The sequence below is a fragment of the Lagenorhynchus albirostris genome, chromosome 1, assembly GCF_949774975.1.
Source record: "Lagenorhynchus albirostris chromosome 1, mLagAlb1.1, whole genome shotgun sequence".
Lineage (NCBI taxonomy): Eukaryota > Metazoa > Chordata > Mammalia > Artiodactyla > Delphinidae > Lagenorhynchus > Lagenorhynchus albirostris.
In genome coordinates this window covers 46,147,741-46,171,244 of record NC_083095.1, presented here as the reverse complement: position 1 = coordinate 46,171,244, position 23,504 = coordinate 46,147,741, and the positions used below count along the sequence as shown (strand labels likewise).

Genomic DNA, 23,504 nt, shown 5'->3' with positions numbered 1-23,504 from the left:
CTAACCAGAAAAAAAAAAAAATAGAGGAAGGGCTCAATCTGACTGGAACAGGGTTTGAGTTGGCAACTCCAAAAGGAGAGTATTATGAATGTGAAAAAAAGAAAACGGATGCTTTATTTTGCTTTGAGGGAGGGACCGAGGCCAAGTCAAATTGAGAGCTCTAATTTGGGAATGGTGTTATTACAGGTCATTGGGAGTTGGTTACGCTCTAAATTGGGAGGCCGGTCACATGAGGAGGCAGCAAAGACAGATCACATGGGGGACATTGGGGCTCTTTTACAATGAAGTTTTATTTTATTTACTACACAGTTAAAATGCTCTTCTGTCGTGTTGAGAAACCAAGTCACCTTATTGGCTGGTGAGCGCTCCCTGTCTTGGCCCATCAGTTGTTTTATAAATGAGCTAGTTCTTCCCATATGTGTGCTTTCTGAGGCTTTATTTAGGTACTGGAATCCGTTCAGTGATGAGTAGAGCAAGCCATGTACTGAAGGTTATATATCTGTTCTTCACCTTCACATGCAGATCTTATTCTGAGGGTCTTGCTTCCTTTTCTTCCAAAGGCTCTACCCATTTTAGATCTCAATCAAGACATTCTGGTAACTTTAAAATACATATATGTGTGTTTATGTGTGCGTGTATATGTACATATATATTTATTAGATTATCTATTTATTAGATTATCTTTCATTTTATCAGTACTGTTACTGTTAGCTTGCAAAATAAAAACAAATACTTGTTAGTTGGGTCCTGCCTCACCATGGGCCATTAGGAACAAAGTATTCTTCCTACCCTCAAACTGCAACCTCTTGACATTCTTGGCACCTTGGGGATGACCAAGAACAGTTGTGTGTGGTAAAACTGCTCATTTTTCTTGGAGAATTAAGTCAGCGTTCTTGATATATAAAAGGCCTGAGTAGTTAGCCGTGTTTGAAATAAAAACAAAAAAGCAGTCCAGGAAGAATATCAGGAATTCAGTGTCCCGTGCAAACAAGTTGTGCTCATGGTCCTAAATGAGACACGTTACTAAGGCTGTGACACAGAGTCTGCTGGTGCTTCCGAGGCATGCGGACTGGCGATGGTTGTGATCGGAGTTAGGAATAGAAGGTGTGTGGAAACTTTCTATAAAAGGCAGCCGGGTCCCCTGGACTGGTGTGGACAAGCGGTCAGGAAGCTCTGGCACTGTTCATGGCCATACTAGGGTATGGCTGCCTGACCTTGGGTGAGCTTCTCTGTGCCTCAGTTTCCCTGAAGCACCATATTGGTTTTGGGAGGGGAGGATAAGGACTTCCGGAGATGTAGGAGATGTGAGATGTGATCAGGTAGATGGAGGGAGCTTGGTGTCACGGGAGCTCACATCAGGCCTGTGTCCCCAAACAGGGTGGGGCTGCTAGTCTCCTCAGGCATCATCCACTCTGGGTGACATCACAATACCCAGCTGGACACTCAATAGTGCTGATCTGTGCCCAGTGGACACCAGAGGAGGAAAGAAAAGGCAGAGGACAAAGTGGAGAGGGAGGAGTTGAAGCAAACCCTTATGTGATCGCCCCATCGACTCACAACTTTTTCACCTGACATCTGGTTCAAGTGTAACGTGTTCAGCCCCATACAACCTGTACAGCGTCTGCACCCTCCCTCCCCAACTCAGCAAAATATCATCATCCTCTAATCAAGAGAATTTTGCTCCTGTTGCTGCATGTGTCTCGTGGTTCATTGTCAGACCCGTGAGTTGATAACTTCTTCACTAAACGGCTCTCTGGTAAGCAACCGTTTAGAGGTAATGCCCTGGCTTTGTGGTCCAGGCTCCTCTGGGTCTCCTGCAGACCCCTCTCCACCCTCCTCCTTGGGACTGCACAGAACTCTGGGAAGATGAGGGGGTGGCTTGCGAAGGCGTGATTCTATGGTAACAATGCTTTAAAACAGGAATTTTCACCTTCTTTGTATTCATGAGCCATCCCAGGCCTGGTCAGACTTCGTTTCTTGTTCTGACAACACTTTTAAGACCCACATGGGCCAAATCGTGGCTCCCCCATGTAGCCTTAGAAGGCGCTCTCACTCCTTTTATCTGGCTAGATGGCTATGAATAGAAAACTTGAGAGATCAGCCCTGTCCTGGAAATATTATGGCATTTTGCTGGCTTATTTGTTGGTTAATTTTTTAATCCAGCAACTTCCTCTTAAAAATAGATTCCTGGGCTTACCTGGTGGCACGGTGGTTGAGAGTCTGCCTGCCGATGCAGGGGACACGGGTTCGTGCCCCGGTCCGGGAAGATCCCACATGCTGCGGAGCGGCTGGGCCCGTGAGCCATGGCCGCGGAGCCTGCGCGTCCGGAGCCTGTGCTCCGCAACGGGAGAGGCCACAACAGTGAGAGGCCCGTGTACCGCAAAAAAAAAAGATTCCTTTTGTCCTTTGAATTGATTCCTCTCAGCCCTCCTCCTGGTAAGAAATTAGTCTTCCCACCTGGTTTCACACCAGCCTTAACTTGCTGGTCATCCCGGAGCTGGAAATTAATTGGAGCTGCCTTAACCAAGGAGGCTACGATTTTCTCTTAGTTCCTTTGACCAGGGGTTCTCAAACTTAAGCCCAGAGGGGTTTTTTGTTTTGTTTTGTTTTGTTTTGTTGTTTTGCGGTAAGCGGGCCTCTGACTGTTGTGGCCTCTCCCGTTGCGGAGCACAGGCTCCGGACGCGCAGGCTCAGCAGCCATGGCTCACGGGCCCAGCCGCTCCGCGGCATGTGGGATCTTCCCGGACCGGGGCACGAACCTGTGTCCCCTGCATCGGTAGGCGGACTCTCAACCACTGCGCCACCAGGGAAGCCGCCCCCAGAGGGGTTTTTAATCACAAAGTTTTCGATTCAGTAGATCTAGGGAGGGGTCCCAAATTTGCATTTCTAACAAGTTCCCAGGTGTGCAGCCCCCTACATTTGGAGAACCAGTGTGTTAGGGCTTTTTGGCTCTCCTGTTCTCCCCTCCTCCCCCTTCCCCAGCCTGTAGGGGAGGGGCCCATGGAGCCTTAGCCTCATTTCTCAGATAATGGGGACTGTTGCTAACAATCAGAGAACATTCACGATGGGCCAGACAGTGGTCTCCATGCTTTACACAGATTAAGTAATTCAAACAGCACAGCAATCCTATGAAGTGTTCCATCTTCCAGATGAGGCCCTGAAGTGTACACAATTGCCCAAGGTCACACAGCTAACTAAATGGAAGGTCGAGATCCAGACCCAAACAATACAGCTGGAATCTGTGCTCTCAATGCTTTATTATCTTTCTTTTCCTTTTCCTCAAGTTACTTAGAGCACCTGGTACTCCTACAGTTCTTGGAAGTGAATACCTCAGAAAGGAGCCCCAAGACAACTGAGCCCATCTTAGGTACTTGCAATCTGCATCCTGGGGTCCGAGTCTCCAGGCAGCTCGGCTTCCCCGTGTGTGTGTGTGTGTGTGTGTGTGTGTGTGTGTGTGTGTGTGTGTGTGTGTGTGTGTGTGTGTGTGTGTGTGTGTGTGTGTGTGTGTGTGTGTGGAGGTGGGTGGGTGGGAAGGGCTCTCAGTGGATAGGACCTCGGGAGGAGGCTGATGTGAAGACGCCGGGGGGCGTCCACTTGTGAAGAGAGGCCAGACCTCCCCTTCTGTTGGGGCCCAGTGTCCTCTCACCATCCTGCCTTGGTCCGGAGATTTCTGCTATGACCCTAACCAGAGACAGATGAAGCCAAGAAGGAACAGATCTGTGTCATCCACTGTGATAGAAAAGTGCGTGTGTCTTTTCTCCAGTCTGGTCCAGCAAGCATGTGTGATCAACACTGTCCTTGGCAAACAAACAGTAGAGACTTAGTGGGAGGCACTGGCCCTGCCCTCAAGGAGCCCACGGTCTAATGGAGGAGAAAGAGTATCGTATGTCACTGAGGTAGACAGTGTGGCAGAGAAGCAGTGAGGGCCAGAGTAGATCAACGGGATTCAAGGAAGGAGGTAGATTCCTAAACCATGTCATGGATCATGGCGGGGGCAGGAGGGAGCGAGTGTGGATGTATACAGGGCATATCTACAGCAAAGAATAGTTAATGATAAACAATAGTCTCTTAGGATTTGAGCAGCCAAGGTTAAGTCTCTATTGGTATAGCTGTCACTGATTGAGCTCTGCATGTTTGTCTAGTAAATAATGTGTTAGATGCTGGCTGGAGGTCTGCTGGAGGTTCTGGAGTTACTTTAGAAGATAGATTCTACTCCTTACGGAGTTGCCTGTTCTATAAATGGAGAGCTCTTTAAAGTATTTCTCTACCCCTCTGGTCTGATTCTTTCCAAATTCTTTGTATTACAGACTTCTCTATGGGGTACAAAACTTTTCCCGTGGCTATCTCTGACCCTGCACACCCCATTGAAAAAGAGGGATCCTAGAACCAGGCCATATACATTGATGGGGACCAAAGATGAATATCCAGTGGATAAATACATCCACCTCCAAAGGTGGCATAAAGCCAGATTAAAGCCAAACAGGCCGTTGCTGTCCCTCCCTGCTCTAGACTAGTGTGGCCTAAGTCCTTTCACTGTTTTCGTGTCTTCCTTTGGTTTAGAATTCTAGACGGTGTGTTTGAGTCTCAGGAAGCATGAGCAAGAGGCCCTTGTCCACAGACATTATAACTACGGGCCCTGAGCTCTTGTCTTCTCCTGCAGCATTCCCACAAAGTCTCCTAAAGCAGAGTGCCCTCACCCGGTCAGTCCTGCCGATTCTGGCCCAGCCACTGGCCTGTGGGTCTGTTTAATTTCACAGTGAGCTGAAGGAGGGAAATGGCCTCTCATTTCTGATTCGAGAATTACATCCTTTACCATCTTTTTCTCCTTCAGACCCCACTGCCCGGGAGAACTTCAGATATTAAAAAGTAGCCCTCCTTCTCAAAAAATCTGAAAAGTCTTATTCTGTGTGATTACCTCGACAGACCTAGTAACCTGAAAATGAGTTCAGTGCACAAGTAAGAGGGGAAAATAACCTGCCTTTTCCGCTTGCCTTTGCATAAATTCCTGGAGTTGGCTGATAGCTCAAGAGATCCAGTAAGGGAGGTGTGCTTCTAACTCCCAGTAAGGGAGGTGTGCTTCTAACTCCCTCTGCAGGGCTGTGGGTAGTGAGGACCAGAGGGTGGGATTGGCTCCATCCTAGGGTTAGTCGCCCAACTCTGTCCTTGGGCGGTTAACCAGGCCCTTCTTTTCAAATACATTAACAGTTAATTTGTGACCATGGATTCAAATATCCTGATTTCACAAATTTGTCCATTGTATCCTCTGCCACATAACTTGTACATGTATTTAAGAATTCCTGCCTAAGGGAGTGATGCAAACGTGTTACTATCAACTTTTCCAACATGGGTATTTTGGGCATATGTGTGTGCGGTTCCTTGGTGACAATATTTACACGCATCCCAGGGTTCTCACATTCACACTCACACTTTGGATTCCCATCTCTCAAGACGGGAAATTTTGTCGAGCAACTTCCTCATTATTTTAGAAAGTGTGGGACCTGGTGACTCAATAGTCCAGACTCGTTTCAAGCCATAGCACGTCTCCACGTGGTCAGAGGTGGTTCACTCTGGCCCTTGCCAGACTTGTGAGGTTTACAAACCTATTGTGTGAAGTGGCTGTTTTACAGCTGGGTCTGCTGGATGGAGCACAGACTATTCCTTTGTGATTTGGCCTTGTTTATATTCCTCCTGACACTTCTTGGTTGACTCTGTCTGGACATTGCCAGGGATTTTGGTCCTGGAGTTCTTCGGTAACAAATCTCATTGCAGTTAGGCTCCCTGGACCACAGTGCGCTTCTTTTCACGCTCTCATTTCCAGTGCTGCTTATAGAGCAAGGCCTGAATCTAAGCGCAGGAGTGGAAAGCCTGTTTTTCTCTTCTGCAAGGTCAGCGTGAGGATTGCTAATTCATTATTTTGAAATACGATTGGAGAGTCATTTTGTGGTATGTGGGGTTTGTCAGTGGTGGTCTGGGAGGGCGAGAGGGGCACTGAAGATTAGCGACTGGGAAAGCTTCCTGCTTTGGGAACATTTAACGCCGCTCCTCGGAGGGGTTTTGGGTATAAAAAAACTAGCCGAATGTGGTTTGCAAAGATTTGTCTTGCATTTGTCAAGAGTAAGGTAACATTTTCTTCATCTCTAATTTATATGACTCTTAGGAGGCCCATTCCTATAAGGTTTTATTAGAATATAATCACTTATGGCCAAAAAAATTTGGACATGCCACAGCCTTAACACAGCGCTATTGGCATTGGTTTTGTCTCTTTCTTCAACAGATGTTTGTGAAAGAGTCGTATTAAATGCATTTAATTCTGCTGTCTCAGCCTAACAAATCTTTATCATGAAGATTACTTTAATTGGTGTCAGTTACAAGCAGGAAAAGCTTCCATTAAGCTTTTGTTTTCTAGCACTTGGGGAAATTTTCCATCCTAAATAGAATATTGAAATGGGGGATGTAGTAAAGATTTTGAAAACTGAGCTAATCATTTTATTTTCCTTTTTTACATATTCCTGTTTCTATTTGACGTTAAAGCTAAAATTAATCAGAATTCCACAGTCAAACAAGAAAGAGGTGACTGAACAGTTTTGGGGTGACAGTTGGTACCTTCTGTTGCTTGCAGGTCACCCAGTCCATCAGACTTTGTTTAAAGGAAATTTCTAGGAAGAACCTCAGATTTTGAGTAAGAAATCCCGACGTCTAATAAACTATCAAACAAAATGCCTGGGACAATTTTATATAGCCATTTTAAAACGTGATTAATAAGGAAATGGTAATGCAAGGGAAAATGGAGACAAATCACTACCCTCATGAAGCTTATATTCTACTACAGAAAGATGGAAACTGAGTGTGGTACACAGCAGGTCACATGATAAGTGCTGTGGAGAATAAGGACAGAGAGATAGGGAGTGTAGGGTGAGGGGGCGATGTGGGCAGTTTTAGAGTGTGTACAGAGAAGGTCTCACTAAGAAGGCAACATGTGAGCAAAGACGGAACTGAGGGAGGCTGGATGTGGGTCTGGGGGAAGAGCGTTCCAGGCAGGTGCAAATGTTGGGAGGTAGGCCCAGGTCTGGCATGTAAAGGAACAGCAAGGGAGCCAGGATGGACTGACATGAATGAGGGACAGTAGTAGGGGGTGGGCTAGATCACAGAGGGGCTAATAGTCTGTTCTGTGGCTTTTACCATTGGAATGTTTGATCAGAGAAGTGACATGACCTATCTTCTGGTATAAAAAGCTCACTCTGCTTATTATATTGATAGTTAGATTCTGGATATATTTTGAAGATCCAGCACATAGGATTTGCTGACAGATGAAAGTAGTCAAGGATACTCCAAGGTTTCCACCTGAACTACTGGGAAGATGGAAAAGCCATTTGCTGACATAGAAAAGAAGACCAAAGGCGCAGGTCTAGTGAGAGTGAAAGCAAGAGTTCAGTTTGGGACTTGTTAACCTGTGCTGGAGATACAGATGAAGGAGTTGTCTGCATACTCGTCAGGCCAGAGGTCAGAACTGAGGCAAGTGGTAGGGGGAGTTGGCCTGTCTTATGTGCCCTCAGGGGTGGGGCAGCCTCAGACCCATGAGAGTTAGCAATTGCCAGGAGGAGGTCAGAAGCCTGAAGGTGAATCCCAACCCTAACTTGAGATTTCAGGACTAGTTACTGCTGACCTGGGTCCTTCAGGAGCAAAGGAGACCTCCCGGATTGCCCAGCCATGCTGGTACCCAGGAGAAAAGGGACCAAAACGAAAGTCCCCATTGAAGAGAAGACAAGATCACTTGGCAGCAGTAAGGGATTATTACAACTATCTGTTGGGGCCAGAGATGTCTGGTTCTTGCTCTTTGAGGACGGTGAGGTGCCTATGAATGACCAGCCCCTAACCACCATCGTACATTCAGAGAAATCGCTGGTGGTTATAATGGTCTATGGAGTCCACTACGTAGATCCCTGCCTTTTCTAGTGAATTCAAGGCTTGGCAGTAGCATTTTTGAGTGATTCTTTTTACCAAGTAACATGAAGCTCCCTGTACTAGTTAACTATTGCTATATGACAAATTACCCCAAAACTTAACGGCTTCACATAATAACGTTTATCTCACAGTTTTCTGAGGGTCAGAAATTTGAGATGGTCTCGCTGGGTGGCTCTGGCTTAAAGTCTCTGGCAAGGTTGCAATCAGGATATTGACTAGAGCTGGAGAATCCACTTCCAAGGTGGCTTACTCACACGGCTGGCAAGTTGGTGCTGACTGTTAGCAGGAGGCCTGGGTTCCTCCCCGTACGGCGGCCTCTCCTGGGGCTGCCTGAGTGTCTTCATAATTGGAGTGGCTATAGCTTCCGCCAGAGGGCGTGAACCAAGAGAGTGAGGTGCAAGCTGCAGTGCCTTTTATGACCTAATCTCAGAACACCTCCCTCACATTCTGTTGGTCACATACAACTGTTCAGATTCGGTGTTGGGGGAGAGTACACAAGGGCATGAAGGCCAGGAGGCAAGGATCCGTGGGGACCGCCAGCCAGCAATCACCCTCCTTGAAAATAGGGAGGAGGTTTCTACCTTCTAAATCCTTTGTATCTGCTCAAAGCACCGCTTGCAGCACCACTTCCGTGTTATCTGGGGTCCCCCATCACAACTGGTCTAATCCACATCTCTTGCAGGGCTCCACCAAATTACTGGGATGTTTCTTTAGCCATCTCTAGCTCAAGAGGATCCCTTGGGAGAAAGTAGGCAAATGCAGGTGCCAACACAGGAATCCCATTGTTTGCCGTGTTGGGTTTTGCTATTTTCCCCGTGAATTTTTAGGTGCCCTCTCAGCTCCCATCCCTACCAAATGCATGACATGTGGTATTCCCACTGTCCTCGGTCCCTGATTTGTGCAAAGATGCACTACAGTTTAGAAGCCTTGATTACATGACGTGTCTAGGATTGAGTTTGTAATACAAATTCTTCCAGGGAGCTTTTGGCCATTTAAGACCCACTGTATTCCTGCCTTTTAGCACATTTATTTAACCAGTACTTCTTGTGCGTGTGCATTTAATTTCCAGCCATGTCTCGCATGAGCAAATTGCCTAAATACACTTGTGAGAAACTCTTTTATGGTAAATGTTATTAAACTGAAAACAAGGGTATAATAAAATAACAATTTAAAGGTAATTTACCAACAACTGGAGCGCTTGAACATTGACATACCATTGTGTAGTATTAATACCAGACTTGGTGGGTTTTTTTGGTTTTTGGGGTTTTTTTTTGTTTGTTTTTTTGCGGTGCGCGGGCCTCTCACTGCTGTGGCCTCTCCCGTTGCGGAGCACAGGCTCCGGACGCGCAGGCCCAGCGGCCATGGCTCACGGGCCCAGCCGCTCCGCGGCATGTGGGATCTTCCCGGACCGGGGCACGAGCCCGTGTCCCCTGCATCGGCAGGCGGACTCTCAACCACTGCACCACCAGGGAAGCCCCCAGACTTGGTATTTAAACACATTCTTTGTCACTCCAAGAATCACTGGGACAGCTTCCTAATCCTCATGGTCTTTAATTATAGCTCTTTCAAGATTTTTTTTACTACTCCTATGTCACTGGTTTATAAATTATAAATCATTAGCTTTTACCCACATAAAACATCCAGAAAACTCTTAATCTCTGCTGCTTATCTAGAGAAATAATAAAGAAAATATTCAGAGAAAGTAATAGGGGTGAGTTGGCATCATTGAATCTTATTGTTCTTGGACTTCCGTTCTCTAGACTGTCTACCGACTAGAGTGATATTGGGGTGGATAATAATAGAAACTGCATCACAAAAGTGATCGATTAGTTGACCATTTTGAGGTTTCCTGGCTCTTCCCCAGTGAGGAGAATTCTTTGAATACACATCTCAGTAAAGGCTCCTTCTGCCTGGAAGGTGGTGTGGATGACACAAAGAAGGCCAGTGGGCAGCTGGGCGGGACCTGCCTTTCCTATACCAAGTCCCTACATGCAGGGCCTGGCTTCTGTTTTAACATGGAGATTCTCACTCTCGTCAGTGCTCTGGGGATACTCCCCCTGAGAGATTGATTCAGCCAGTCAGTGCTGGCTGATTAATTTGCCATAAGGAGGGACCTTCTATACTCAAAGGAGCCAGAGAGACTAGATGTTCTCAAAGTCCTTATAATCAGCACAGGAAGGCCTCCACAGGAAGCCATCATCAGAGACCATTTATTAAGTTGTCCTGAAAAATCATCATCACAGAATCTAGAAATCCCTTGTCTGTATGGTCAGTTCATCCTCTCCCTAAAGGTACCTGGGGAGCTAAATCACAGTCCAAAGGTTGTTTGGTGAGTGGATAACCAGGATGAGGGAAGCTAAGTGAGGGGAATGTTCAGTGGCAACAGGTTAGCTTCATGAGTCCAGCTCAGAATGGGAATGACCTTGCACTAAGGACTGAATTACTAGAAGCCAAAGGGCTAAAACTTCCTTTTTCCTAGAGGGGTACTTAGATAGGTGTATCAGTTATCTTTACCCCAAACGTAGAAGCTTAATACAACAATAAACATGTTATCACACACAGTTTCTCTGGCTCAGGAATACAACGCAGTGCCCCTCAAGATGCTCTCTGGAGTGTAGTCACCCGAAGGCTTCACGGAGGCTAAGAGTTCTGCTTCCGAGTTGGTGCTGCAGGCAGCAGGGCTTAGTTCCTTACTGTCCCTACTGGGTGGCTTGAGAGTCCTCGCAGCATGGCAGCTGGCTTCCCCCAGAGTGAGTAACCCAAGAGAGAGCAAGATAAAAGCTGCAGTGCCTCTTCTAATCCATGAAGTTACGCACTGTCACTTCTGCTACGTTCTATTTGATAGAAGTGACTCATTAACCCCAGCCTGCTCTCAGAGGGAGTTGATTGGCTCCACCTTTTGGAGAGGACTGACAAAGACATAGTGGACATATTTTAAAACCACAAAAGGTACATTATCCTCTGTACCTTCTTTTTTTCTACACTTCCATAGCCGACCCAACTCTTCTGCTGATCCATGTATTCTTAAAATTTTTTACATTATTATATTTGTAAATATAATGTACATATAAACATTTTAGGGACTTCTCCGGCAGTCCAGTGGTTAAGACTCCACCTTCCAATGCAGGGGGTGCGGGGTGGATCCCTGGTTGGGGAGCTAAGATCCCACATGCCATGGGATGTGGCCAAAATTTTTCTTTTTTAATTAAAAAAAATTTTTTTTAATTGTATGTGTAATTATATATTATATAATTATATTTTAATGTATTATATAATTACATGTATAGTATATAATTATATATGTAGTATATAATTATAAATATTAATATATTTACAATTATGTGTGCGTTATAAATATTAATATATTTAGCTTATAGCCAAGCTCTTCTAGTGTGATAGTCATTGTGTATCTTTATGCTAATTTGCATACCCCCATTCTGCCACCTCCCTAGCTGGGGGACCTGGGGCAAGTTACTTGACCCCTCTGTGCCTCTGTGTCCCCATCCGTAAAGTAAGGCTGTAATAGGACCTGTGTCATAAGCTTCATGTGAGGATTAAACGAGGAATTACATGCACAGAGCTTAGAAGAGTCCCTGGCACACAGAAAACATTCAGTACTCTTAGCTCTCAGCATGGCAGCTGGAGCAGTGGGAGAAAGTGTTTGATCCAGTAGGTGTAGTTAGCCCTCAGAAGGCCATCGTATTTCCATGTTCCCAGAGGCAGTAAACAAAAGTCATAGTTGTCTTTGTGGCCGTGCCACAGCCCTACAGCATCCAAGCCCTGACCCGAGGATAGAGAAAAAATCTTTTCAGGCCTGGAAGGGACCAAGGGTCAGCAGCCTCTTTGCTGTACTTGTTCCTCCTCTGGATCCCAGGTTAATCCCTGCCAGAGAGGGCTTACCTGGAGATAACATGTTTAGTTTGTACTCTGAGTCCTATTTATTGATAAATTTTGTTTTTGTTCCTAAACTTTTTTTAGGCTGACCTTTCGTGAAAGGGTAGACTATCCAAACAGGGAAGTAACCTCGCAAAAAGCTAGGGAGTTCCTCAGCCTCAAGGATTTGTATGAAAGGTTGTTCCCAGTTTTTTGGGGTTTTTTTTTTGTGGTACGCGGGCCTCCCACTGCTGTGGCCTCTCCCGCTGCGGAGCACAGGCTCCGGACGCGCAGGCTCAGCGGCCATGGCTCACGGGCCCCGCTGCTCCGCGGCATGTGGGATCTTCCCGGACCGGGGCACGAACCCGTGTCCCCTACATCGGCAGGCGGACTCTCAACCACTGCGCCACCAGGGAAGCCCCCAAATTTTATTTTTAAACATACATTTTTCAGGGTATACGCTGGCTACGTGTGATCAGTGTTGGCGTTGGACATAGATCCATCTTCACTTCAGGCCCTTTTGCTTCTTGCCAGTGCCTCTTTAGTTCCTTGGCCTTAATGAATAGATTTTATCTTCATCCTAAGCATGTTCATAATTTAAAACATGCCGGGTGTTTGCTGAAAAGGTGTTGATGAGAAAGTTAGCACTGGTTCTTTCTTCATCTCCCAGGGCAACTTTAAAAGAAAGGCTGTATACCTAGTGGAATGCATGAGGGTTGCCTTGTGTCAGGTGGCAATTTGCTAAATATAGGGAGCTTGGAGGGACCTGCTGAGGTCATCTGTGCCCTCCCACCCGCCTTCCGCATCTGAATGTCTCCAGCCCCGTGCTAGCCAGTTCAGTAGTCACCAGCCACACATGGCCTCTGAGCATTTCAGCTGTGGCTAGTCCAAGTTGAGATGTGCTGTCAGTGGTAAAGTACACCCTGGATTTAAAAAAAAAAAAAAATTATTGAAGTATAGTTGATGTATAATATTGTGTACGTTACAGGTGTACAGTATAGTGATTCACAATTTTTAAAGGTTATACTCCATTTATAGTTATTACAAAATATTGGCTACATTCCATGTGTTGTACAAGATATTCTTGTAGCTTATTTTATACATAATAGTTTGTACCTCTTAATTCCTTACCCCTGTACTGCCACTTCTCCTTCCCTCTCCCCACTGGTAACTACTAGTTTGTTCCCCATATCTGAGTCTGCTTCTTTTTAAAAAATTTATTTATTTATTATTATTTTTTGGCTGCATTGGGTCTTCGTTGCTGCGAGGAGGCTTTCTCTAGTTGCAGCGAGCACAGGCTACTCTTCGTTGCGATGCGCGGGCTTCTCATTGCGGTGGCTTCTCTTGTTGCGGAGCATGGGCTCTAGGCGCATGGGCTTCAGTAGTTGTGGCTCATGGGCTCTAAAGCGCAGGCTCAGTAGTTGTGGTGCATGGGCTTAGTTGCTCCACGGCATGTGGGATCTTCCCGGACCAGGGCTTGAACTCGTGTCCCTTGCATTGGCAGGTGGATTCTTAACCACTGCACCACCAGGGAAGCCCTGTTTCTTTTTTATTATAGTCACTCATTTGTTGTATTTTTTAGATTCCACATAGAAGTAATATCATATAGTATTTGTCTTTCTCTGACTTATTTCACTTAGCATAGTACCCTCCAAGTCCATCCATGTTGTTGCAAAATTTCATTCTTTTTTATGGCTGAGTAGTATTCCATTGTATATATGTACCATATCTTCTTTATCCATTCCTCTGTTGATGAACACTTAGGTTACTTCCATACCTTGACAATCATAAATAATGCTTCTATGAACATTGGGGTGCATGTATCTTTTCAAATTAGCATTTTTGTTTTTTTCAGATATATACCCAGCAGTGGAATTTCTGGGTCATATAGTAGTTCTATTTTTAGTTTTTGAGAAAGCTCCATACTGTTTTCCACAGTGGCTGCACCAATTTACATTCCCACCAACAGAGGGTTCCCTTTACTCCACATCTTCACCAGCATTTGTTATTTGTGTTCTTTTTGATGATAGCCATTCTGACAGGTGTGAGGTGATATCTCATTGTGGCTTTGATTTGCATTTCCCTGATGATTAGCAATGTTGAGCATCTTTTCACGTGCCCGTTGGCCATCTGCATTTCCTCTTTGGAAAAATGTTGCCAATTCTTTAATCAGATTGTTCTTTTGATGTTGAGTTGTATGAGCTGTTTATACATGTTGGAAATTAACCCCTTATTGGTCATATCATTTGCAAATATTTTCTCCCATTCAGTAGGTTGTCTTTTCATTTTGTCAGTGGTTTTCTTTGCTCTGCAAAATCTTTTAAGTTTAATTAGGTCCTATTTATTTATTTTCACTTTTATTTCCTTTGCTTTAGGGGATGGATCCAAAAAAGTATTGCTGTGATTTATGTCAAAGAGTGTTCTGCCTGTGTTTTCTTCTAGGAGTTTTATCATCTCTGGTCTTATATTTGGTCTTTAATCCATTTTGAGTTTATTTCTGTTTATGGCATTAAAGAATGTTCTAATTTCATTCTTTCACATGTAGCTGTCCAGTTTTCCCAGCACAACTTATTGAAGAGACTGTCTTTTCTGCATTGTATATCCTTGCCTCCTTTGTTGTATATTAATTGACCATATGTGTGTGGGTTTATTTCTGGACTCTCTATTCTGATCCATTGAGCTATGCATCTGTTTTTGTGCCAGTACCATGCTGTTTTGATTACTGTATCTTTGTAGTATAGTCTGAAGTCAGGGAGCATGACTCCTCCAGCTCTGTTCTTCTTTCTCAAGATTGATTTGTCCATTTGGGGTTTTCTTTGTTTCCATACAAATTTTTTAATTATTTGTTCTAGTTCTGTGAAAAATGCCATTAGTATTTTGATATAGATTACACTGAATCTGTAGCTTGCCTCGGGTAGTCTGAAGTGCACCCTGTATTTTGAAGACTTAATACAAAGAAAATGTAAAATGTTTCATCAGTAATTTTTACTGCTTACAAGTTGAAATAATAATATAATTATATAATGGATTAAATAAAATATATCATTAAAATTAATTTTACCTCCTTTTTACTTTTCTTTTAATACTAGAAAATTTTAAATTGCATATGCTCGCATTATATTTCTATCTGACAGTGCTTCTCTGGACCATCTATCTCTATTCTTCAAGCCCCGAGGTTGGAGGTTGTAGAGACTTCCTTGGTGACTCCTTTGAGTCTTTTGTCATTCTGGCACTTCACACTCAATCTTATTCTCTCATGCTTCAATTTGAACACTTCTGCTTCAAGTAGTTGACTGTCCATCTCCTTATGAAATCCCTACTTGAAAAAAGTCAAGTATCTCTTCATATTGTTCAGTTATAAGCCCATTATTTTTTACCTTTGACTTTCTACCTCTTTTCCAACTCTGATAATATTTTAAAATTTTATTTTATTGAAGTATAGTTGATTTATTAATGCAGTGTTGTGTTAACTTCCACTGTACAGCAAAGTGTTCAGTTATACACACACACACACACACACACACACACACACGCACACATGCACATATATATATACTTTTTCATATTCTTTTCAATTATGGCTTATCACAGGATATTGAATAAAGTTCCCTATGCTATACAGTAGGATCTTGTTGTTTATCCATTCTATACATAATAGTTTGCATCTGCTAATCCCAAACTCCCAGTCCACGCCCCCCCCCCACCCTTGGCAACCACAAGTCTGTTCTCTATGTCTGTGAGTCTGTTTCTGTTTTGTAGATAAGTTCATTTGTGTCATATTTTAGATTCCACATATAAGTGATATCATATGGTATTTGTCTTTCTCTTTCTGACTTACTTCACTTAGTATCATAATCTCTAGGTCCATCCATGTTGCTGCAAATGGCATTATTTCATTCTTTTTTGTGGCTGAGTAGTATTCTATTGTATATATGTCCCACATCTTTATCCGTTCATCTGTCAATGGACATTTAGGTTGTTTCCTTGTCTTGGCTGTTGTGAATAGTGCTGCTGTGCATAGAGTTGCATGTATCTGTTTGAATTACAGTTTTGTCCAGATATATGCCCAGGAGTGGGATTGCTGGATCACATGGCAACTCTATTTTTAGTTTTCTGAGGAACCTCCATATGGTTTTCCATAGTGGCTGCACCAATTTACATTCCCACCAACAGTGTAGGAGGGTTCCCTTTTCTCTACACCCTCTCTAGCATTTGTTATTTGTAGACTTTTTTATGATGACGATTCTAACTGGTGTGAGGTGGTACCTCTTTGTAGTTTTTAAATTTTTAAAAAATTTATTTATTTTATCTATTTATTTTTGGCTGTGTTGGGTCTTTGTTGCTGTGCACAGGCTTTCTCTAGTTGCGGCTAGTGGGGGCTACTCTTCATTGAGGTATGCAAGCTTCTCATTGCAGTGGCTTCTCTTGTTGAGGAGCACGGGCTCTAGGTGCATGGGCTTCAGTAGTTGTGGCATGCAGGTTCAGTAGTTGTGGCTTGCGGGCTCTCGAGCGCAGGCTCAGTAGTTACAGTACACAGGCTTAGTTGCTCCACAGCATGTGGAATCTTCCCAGACCAGGGCTTGAACCTGTGTGCCTTGGATTGTCAGGCAGATTCTTAACCACTGCACCACCAGGGAAGCCCCCTCATTGTAGTTTTGATTCACATTTCTCTAATAATTAGCAATGTTGAACATCTTTTCATGTGCCTGTTAGCCATCTGTATGTCTTCTTTGGAGAAATGTCTATTTAGGTCTTCTGCCCATTTTTCGATTGGGTTGTTTGTTTTTTTTCGTAATTGAGTTGTATGTGCTGCTTGTATATTTTGGAAATTAAGCCCTTGTCGGTCACATCACTTGCAAATATTTCTCCCAGCCTGTAGGTTGTCTTTTCGTTTTGTTTATGGTTTCCTTTGCTGTACAAAAGCTTGCAAGTTTGATTAGGTTCCATTTGTTTATTTTTGCTTTTATTTCTATTGCTGACTGACCTAAGAAAACATTGGTATGATTTATGTCAGAGAATGTTTTGCCTGTGTTCTCTTCTAGGAGTTTTATGGTATCATGTTTTATATTTAAGTCTTTAAGCCATTTTAAGTTTATTTTTGTGTATGGTGTGCTGGTGTGTTCTAACTTCATTGATTTATTTACATCTGGCTGGCTATCCAACTTCCCAACACCACTTGCTGAAGAGACTGTCTTTTCTCCATTTTATATTCTTACCTCCTTCCTTGAAGATTAATTGACCATAGGTGCGTGGGTTTGTTTCTGGGCTCTCTGTTCTGTTCCACTGATCCACGTGTCTGTTTTTGTACCAGTACCGTGCTGTCTTGATTACTGTAGCTTTGTATCAACTCTGATAATTTTTAATGACCTTCCCTGGGTCATCTCTGGTCTCTGTTTTTTTTAATAGATCTTTATTGGAGTATCCGGCCTCTATTATTTTAAAAACTTGGTATCTGAAACCACCCAGCATGGCTCTAACATGGGCCTGACTAATGCAGAGACAAATAGAAGGAATTATTTCCACTATCAAGTACTTGACTGGTCCTTTTGATATAGTACCTCATTTAATCCTATAGCACAAGGAGGGACAGGTGCTCTTGGTAGCACTCTTCACTGCTGAGGGAGTTGAGGCTCAGAGAGGTTGAGTACCTTACCGAAGTTCCATTGCCAATTAGGTGCCAGAGCTGGGATTCATGCCCATGTGTGCCTGAGTCTGAAGCCACATTCTTTCATTACCTACCATGTCTTTCTCGCCTGATACCTTTCATTGAATACACCCCTTCGTCTTGAGAGGCCTTATCCTACACAGCTGGTGCATTTGTAGCTTATGGTCCACACTGACTCTGGAGCTTGTTCTGGTATGTTTGTGCCTCACTAGAATTGTGAAGCCCCTCTGCTAAATTCCAGAAATGCCTTTTCAACCCTGCAGATCCTTTGTGAAAGCCCTAGCCCTTCTACAGTCATCACTGGGCCAGAGTTGAGGTGTTCAGGTGTTCGGAATGACTTTTCTGGAGGGAGCTTTCTTTCCTATCATCCCAGGCCCCATGGATAACTATCAGTCTCCAAAACAAGCTACTTTTCAAAGGCCAGTTAAGGCAATTAATCTATGTTTACCTAACGGCAAAAGATTTGTGTTTTGAATAGTAGGGAATAGGAGGGGCTCCTTGGGAGAGTGTTAAAAACAAATCTTTTCATGGATGAACCTTGAAGACATTATGCTAAGTGCAATAAGCTTGTCACAAAAGGGCAAATACTAGAGGGCTTCCCTGGTGGTGCAGTGGTTGGGAGTCCACCTGCCGATGCAGGGGACATGGGTTCGTGCCCCGGTCCGGGAAGATCCCACATGCCGCGGAGCGGCTCGGCCCGTGAGCCATGGCCGCTGGGCCTGAGCGTCCGGAGCCTGTGCTCCAGAACGGAAGAGGCCACAACCGTGAGAGGCCCGCGTACCGCAAAAAAAAACAAAACAAACAAACAAAGGGCAAATACTATATAATTCCACTTAAATACAGTAACTAGAGTAGTCAAATATATAGAGACAGAGAGTAGAATGATGGTCATCAGGGGATGGGAGAGGGAATGAGGAGTCAGTGTTTCATGGGTTCAGAGTTTCAGTTTGGGAAGATAAAGACCTGGAGGTGGATAGTGGTGATGGCTGCACAGCAATGTGAATGTGCTTCATGCCACAGAAATGTACACTTCAACATGGTTCAAATGGCCAATATTATGTATATTTTATCACAATAAAAATAACCAAACAGATCTTCTATATTTAAAGAAAAATACCTTGCTTAGCATGTGTGATCAGAGGTGCCCCTGGAGCTAAGTCTTGGGTCTATTGTTCATTCTAGCTTTGAGATCACAGTCATTTTCTGGGTCAGTTTCTCAGGAGGAAGGTGCAGGCGTACTTCACCGAGCTGAGGGGTGTCCTTTTTTCCCTGACAGATTTCTCCATCTAGGAAGTTTTACCAACTTCAAACCAATGCCCTTGCCAGGGCTTCAGTTACTTTCCACAAATGTCTGGGGAAGGGAAAGCAGCCATACCTTCGCGGACTCCACTATACGAACCCTTGATTATACTCACTTTTCCGTGGAGATTTTCTTATTCCTTCTTCACCTATCTGAGGGTATGCCTAGACTTTCCTAAGAAATAAAATGGCTGTAAATTGTATTTGTTTGTACCGAAGTGGTCATAGCCTCTTTGGAGACCTGCATGAGAATTAGATTGAGCACCCAAACATCTCAGAGCATTTGTTTCATGTTTCATTGAAGTCATTGTCCCCTGACAACCTGAGGTCAGTTATCTAACTCAATGCAGAGGCTGTTTTGAGAAAATTTATGCAGGGTACATAGATTGAGACTCTAATCCCCAGGAATTTTCTTTACAGTGTGGTGCTTGGTGCCACTGTGGGTGTAATTGCTTATTTGCCCTGCATATTTTCTTTTCAGGAATCATTAACCAATGGCAACAGGAATCCAAGGATAAAGTGATTTCCCTCCTGTTAACTCACCTGCCTTTGCTGAAGCCAGGAAACCTCGACGCAAAAGTAGAGTATATGAAACTGCTGCCCCAAATCCTGGCGCACTCCATCGAGCACAACCAGCACATCGAGGAGAGCAGGCAGCTGCTGTCCTATGCTTTGATCCATCCGGCCACTTCGTTGGAAGACCGCAGTGCTTTGGCCATGTGGCTGAACCACTTGGAGGACCGCACGTCGACCAGCTTTGGCGGCCAGAACCGAGGCCGCTCGGACTCTGTGGATTATGGGCAGACGCACTACTATCACCAAAGACAGAACTCCGACGACAAGCTTAATGGGTGGCAGAACTCTCGGGATTCTGGGATTTGCATCAACGCCTCCAACTGGCAGGACAAAAGCCTGGGGTGTGAGAATGGCCACGTGCCCCTCTACTCCTCTTCATCTGTCCCCACCACAATCAATACGATTGGAACCAGCACAAGTACAAGTAAGTCCCCGAGAAGCCCTTTAGCGCAGTCTGGTTTGGCGACTTGCTGTGTGTGGCATGTCCCACTGGGAATGTCTGCTCTGAGTACCCTGTAACCCTGGGAGAGAAGGGCTGATTGGAATTGGCTGTGGGAAAGGGCTCTATGGACCCCATCTTTGTTGTTCTTTCAACTCTGGAAAGAGAAAAATGCTGGGCAGCTAAAAATGATTGATGGTCCAAATTCGGGTTACAAATAGACCAAAAAAAAAAGAAAAAATTAAATGAGACAGATTAAGTGGTGAAAGAAGGAAACTTCCTGTTTCCACAAACAGAACGCCTTTCACCCGCTATCTTTCACCTGGGGTTTTTGGATTTGCTGAGACACTGAGTTCCCGTGTGATTCTCTAAACGTGATTCTAACCCATGGTTAACCAGACAGCCTCATGGGCTTTGTGCATTTTCCTTTCTTTTCACTTCTTTTCCTTTCTTTTTTTCTTTCTTTCTTTTTTTTTTTTTTTTTTTTTAAATTTCACCCTGGAATGTTCCCTCCCTTGCATCTCCTGGTTTTAATCCCCAGTTGTCAGGGTCACTTTTCCTCCTGACCAGGGGGAGCAGGTTTGCTAACTGAGAATGCTGCTCTGTGCTGTGGCCTGGTGTGGATGCTGTGGCCTTCTCTTGCTCAGTCTAACCCCTTAGGAGAGGTGGGGCGGGAATGGCTTTGCGGGAGGGGAGAGCAGAGGACACCCTCCTCCTCTTTTGACCACTAAAGCAAAGTACTCTGCCCACAGCTGGGACCAGGGCCAGGAGTCCTCCTCTCTATGGCTCCCCACTTAGGCTGAGCAAAGTGACAAACATGCCACTGGTGCTTCTGTAAAGTGGCAATGTGGGAGAGTGGCCTGCCATTAAACAGAGTTCCCTGATGCTAGTTTGCATGTGTCCCTGAAGACAGCGTCAGTGCATAGATAACTTTCTTGGGGAAAAGCTTTTGCGGTTAGACCTCATGTGCCTGTTAACATGCAGAAACCCCCAATTAAAAGATCTGAGAGGATTAAGGATTGTCAGTGACAGTTTCTTGGCCTCTACCTCCACTCGGATCTTTTGGCTAATGGGCCTTTTTAAATGGCTTTCTCAAATACGTAAGAGTGTTGAATTTTTACTACATTGATTGAAACAGTACTTTAGTGGAATAATCAATCAAAGAAGTACTTAAGATACCGCATTGATAATGCCACAACATGAGAGTTTAAAATTCTTTCGTCCATTTTTATATTTAGATATTGATAATTTTCAAATTTGGGGAATTAGGTGATTATTGCATCATTAGTTTATTGTGTGAGAGGTTCTGGTGACAGTTTTTTTCACAGACTAGTAATCCAGGGAACAGTTTCACTAACCTCTGTGTGACAGGGAGTGATGGCTTGAACTATTCAAGCAGACACATGCAGGCTGGGATGACAGAGCTTCTTGGCCGGAGTTTCCTGGGTCGGTGACAGAATCCAGTAATTGTTACAAAACTCTTTGATAGCTGGGAGAGATGCGGGCTCTGAGCTTCCTACCCTCTCAAAACTTGGTCTTTTGTATTTTAAGGGGTTGAGTTTTATGTCATTTGTCTTGAAATTAGTCTTGGGTCATCACATTTCCATCTCTGCTGATTTACACATTCCGGGGTCTTGATAAGATTAGTACAATTTGAGATGGTTATCAGATTGTAGTCAACAGGCACTTTTATATTTCACTGTGGCTACCTCGCCCAACAGAGGGGAAGAAATGCTTAGATGATTGTCATGGCCTCCTAGGCCTTTGAGCCCAGTGTAGTACTTGAGCTGAAAAGGACTTGGAGGTTTAACAAGGTAACTATATTACGTATCTTGAGAAGAAGGGGGTTAGAGCCCCTTTTCAGAGAATCAGTAAAGAAGATAAGAGCTCAGATCTCTCCTCCAGAAAGTTTCATTCAAACACTTAGGTCATATCAGCACTTGTATTTCAAGAACATCCCTTTAACAAAACATTAATGTCATTGCTTTATCCCTCTGCATTGTCGATGGTGGTTAAATTGTGCTTATCAAAACTGCAATCCTTTGGGGCATTCATTCGCTTGTGCTTCTATCAAATATCTCCTCAGCACCTGGGAGGCAGCTTGACAAAGTGGGCAGGACAAGGACTTTGGTGTCACTGCTTCCTGCATCCAAATCTCAGACCTGAAATTAGCTAACTGCAACTTGGCTGACTTACTTCACCTCTCTGAGCAAGGTCCCCACTTGTAAAATGGGAACATTCATGATACCTGCCTGCGAGGGTTGTGGTGAGGGTAAATGAGATTATGTACGGCCAGGGCTGGCAACAGTAAGCACTCAGCAAGTGTCTGCTAAATGAATGAGAGAGACTGGGCAAGACAGTGAGGAGCGAAGTGCTAGCACTAACCCCCAGACTCTGTGCCCTCATTTGCATTGTATCTTTCCTGAACCCAGACCATGCAGCATGGTCTAGGGGCACTTGAGTCTGCTGTGACCATTTCACTGCAATAGAAAATGGTTTGGCCTTAAGTCTTCAGATGCCAAGATAGAAGAGTACCAGCTTGTTTGAGGAAAAGCAAAGAAGGTTGCTGGCTGAAAAAGAGTGAGTGAGATAGACAGCAGTGGGAGAGGTTGCAGAGGTAAGAGGGAGGGAGACATCCTACAGGGTATTGTGGGCCATTGCAAGAACTTTGACTTTTGCTCTCAGCAATCCCATTGGAGGATTTTTGGCAAACGAGTGATGTGATCTGACTCATGTTTTAAAGGGATTGTTTTGGCTGCTGTGTTAAGTAAGAATAGATTGTACCAGGACAAGGACAGAAACATGAAGACTGGTTAAGAGACTATTGCAGTAATCCAGGCAAGACATTGATGACTTGCACCAGAATGGCTGCAGTAGAAGGGGGGAGAAGTGGTCAAGTCTAGATGTATTTTTGAAAGTACAGCCAAAAGGATTTCCTGACAGAATAAATGAGTTGTGAGGGGAAAAATTCAAGAATGACCTCGGGGTTTTTGCTTACACAACTTGGAAGGATGGTACTGCCATCAGTTGAAATGAGGAAGTCTCTATTATTGAGGAGGTTTGGGGGTAAGATTGGGAGTTCAGTTTTATATATGGTGAGTTTATACATCTGTTAGACAATCAGAGATGTCTAGTAAGCAATTGGGTATATGAGCATGCAGTTTGGGAGAGAAGACTGACCTAAGATAGACATCTGGGAGTTCAGCACATGGGTGATATTTAAAGCTATGAAACTATGAGATGAGATTACCATAGTAGAGATGCAGATAGAGAAGAGAACCAAGGGCTGAGCCTGAGTACATCAATATGAAGGCTGGGAAAAAGCAGAGGAAGCAGCAAACCAAGGAGAAACCATTGAAGTTGGAGAAAACTCAAGGGTATATATGTGTGTGTGTGTCAAGGCAAATGAAGAAAAGGTTTCAAGAAGGAAAAAGTGATCAACTGAGTCAAATGCTACTGATAAGTCCAATAAGATGAGGAACAAGAAGTGACCATTGGATTTATCAAAGAGAGATCTTAGAGATCAGTTGGAAGTGCTTCACACATGATAGGCATTTAAGGGATGAAGAAAGTTGAGTTAGTGATTCCAAAGAGATAAGAAACAAGATAGGGAGAGAAACTAGCTATAAGCTTGATTTTGGACGTATATTGACTCTGAGAAGGTGCTGGCACATTGAGATGGAGAAAACG

The 23,504-nt window shown here is 44.1% G+C and overlaps 1 protein-coding gene across 6 annotated transcripts in view; it reads left to right on the top strand.

Annotated features, from left to right (window-relative positions):
* SAMD4A (sterile alpha motif domain containing 4A) overlaps positions 1–23,504 on the top strand; it is a 242,842-nt gene that overhangs the window by 140,180 nt on the left and 79,158 nt on the right. For all 6 annotated transcript variants that reach the window (XM_060142375.1, XM_060142360.1, XM_060142346.1 and 3 more), the window contains one exon: positions 19,281–19,799. In XM_060142375.1, the coding sequence (XP_059998358.1) occupies positions 19,281–19,799 (519 nt within the window). The remainder of the gene's footprint in view (positions 1–19,280; positions 19,800–23,504) is intronic.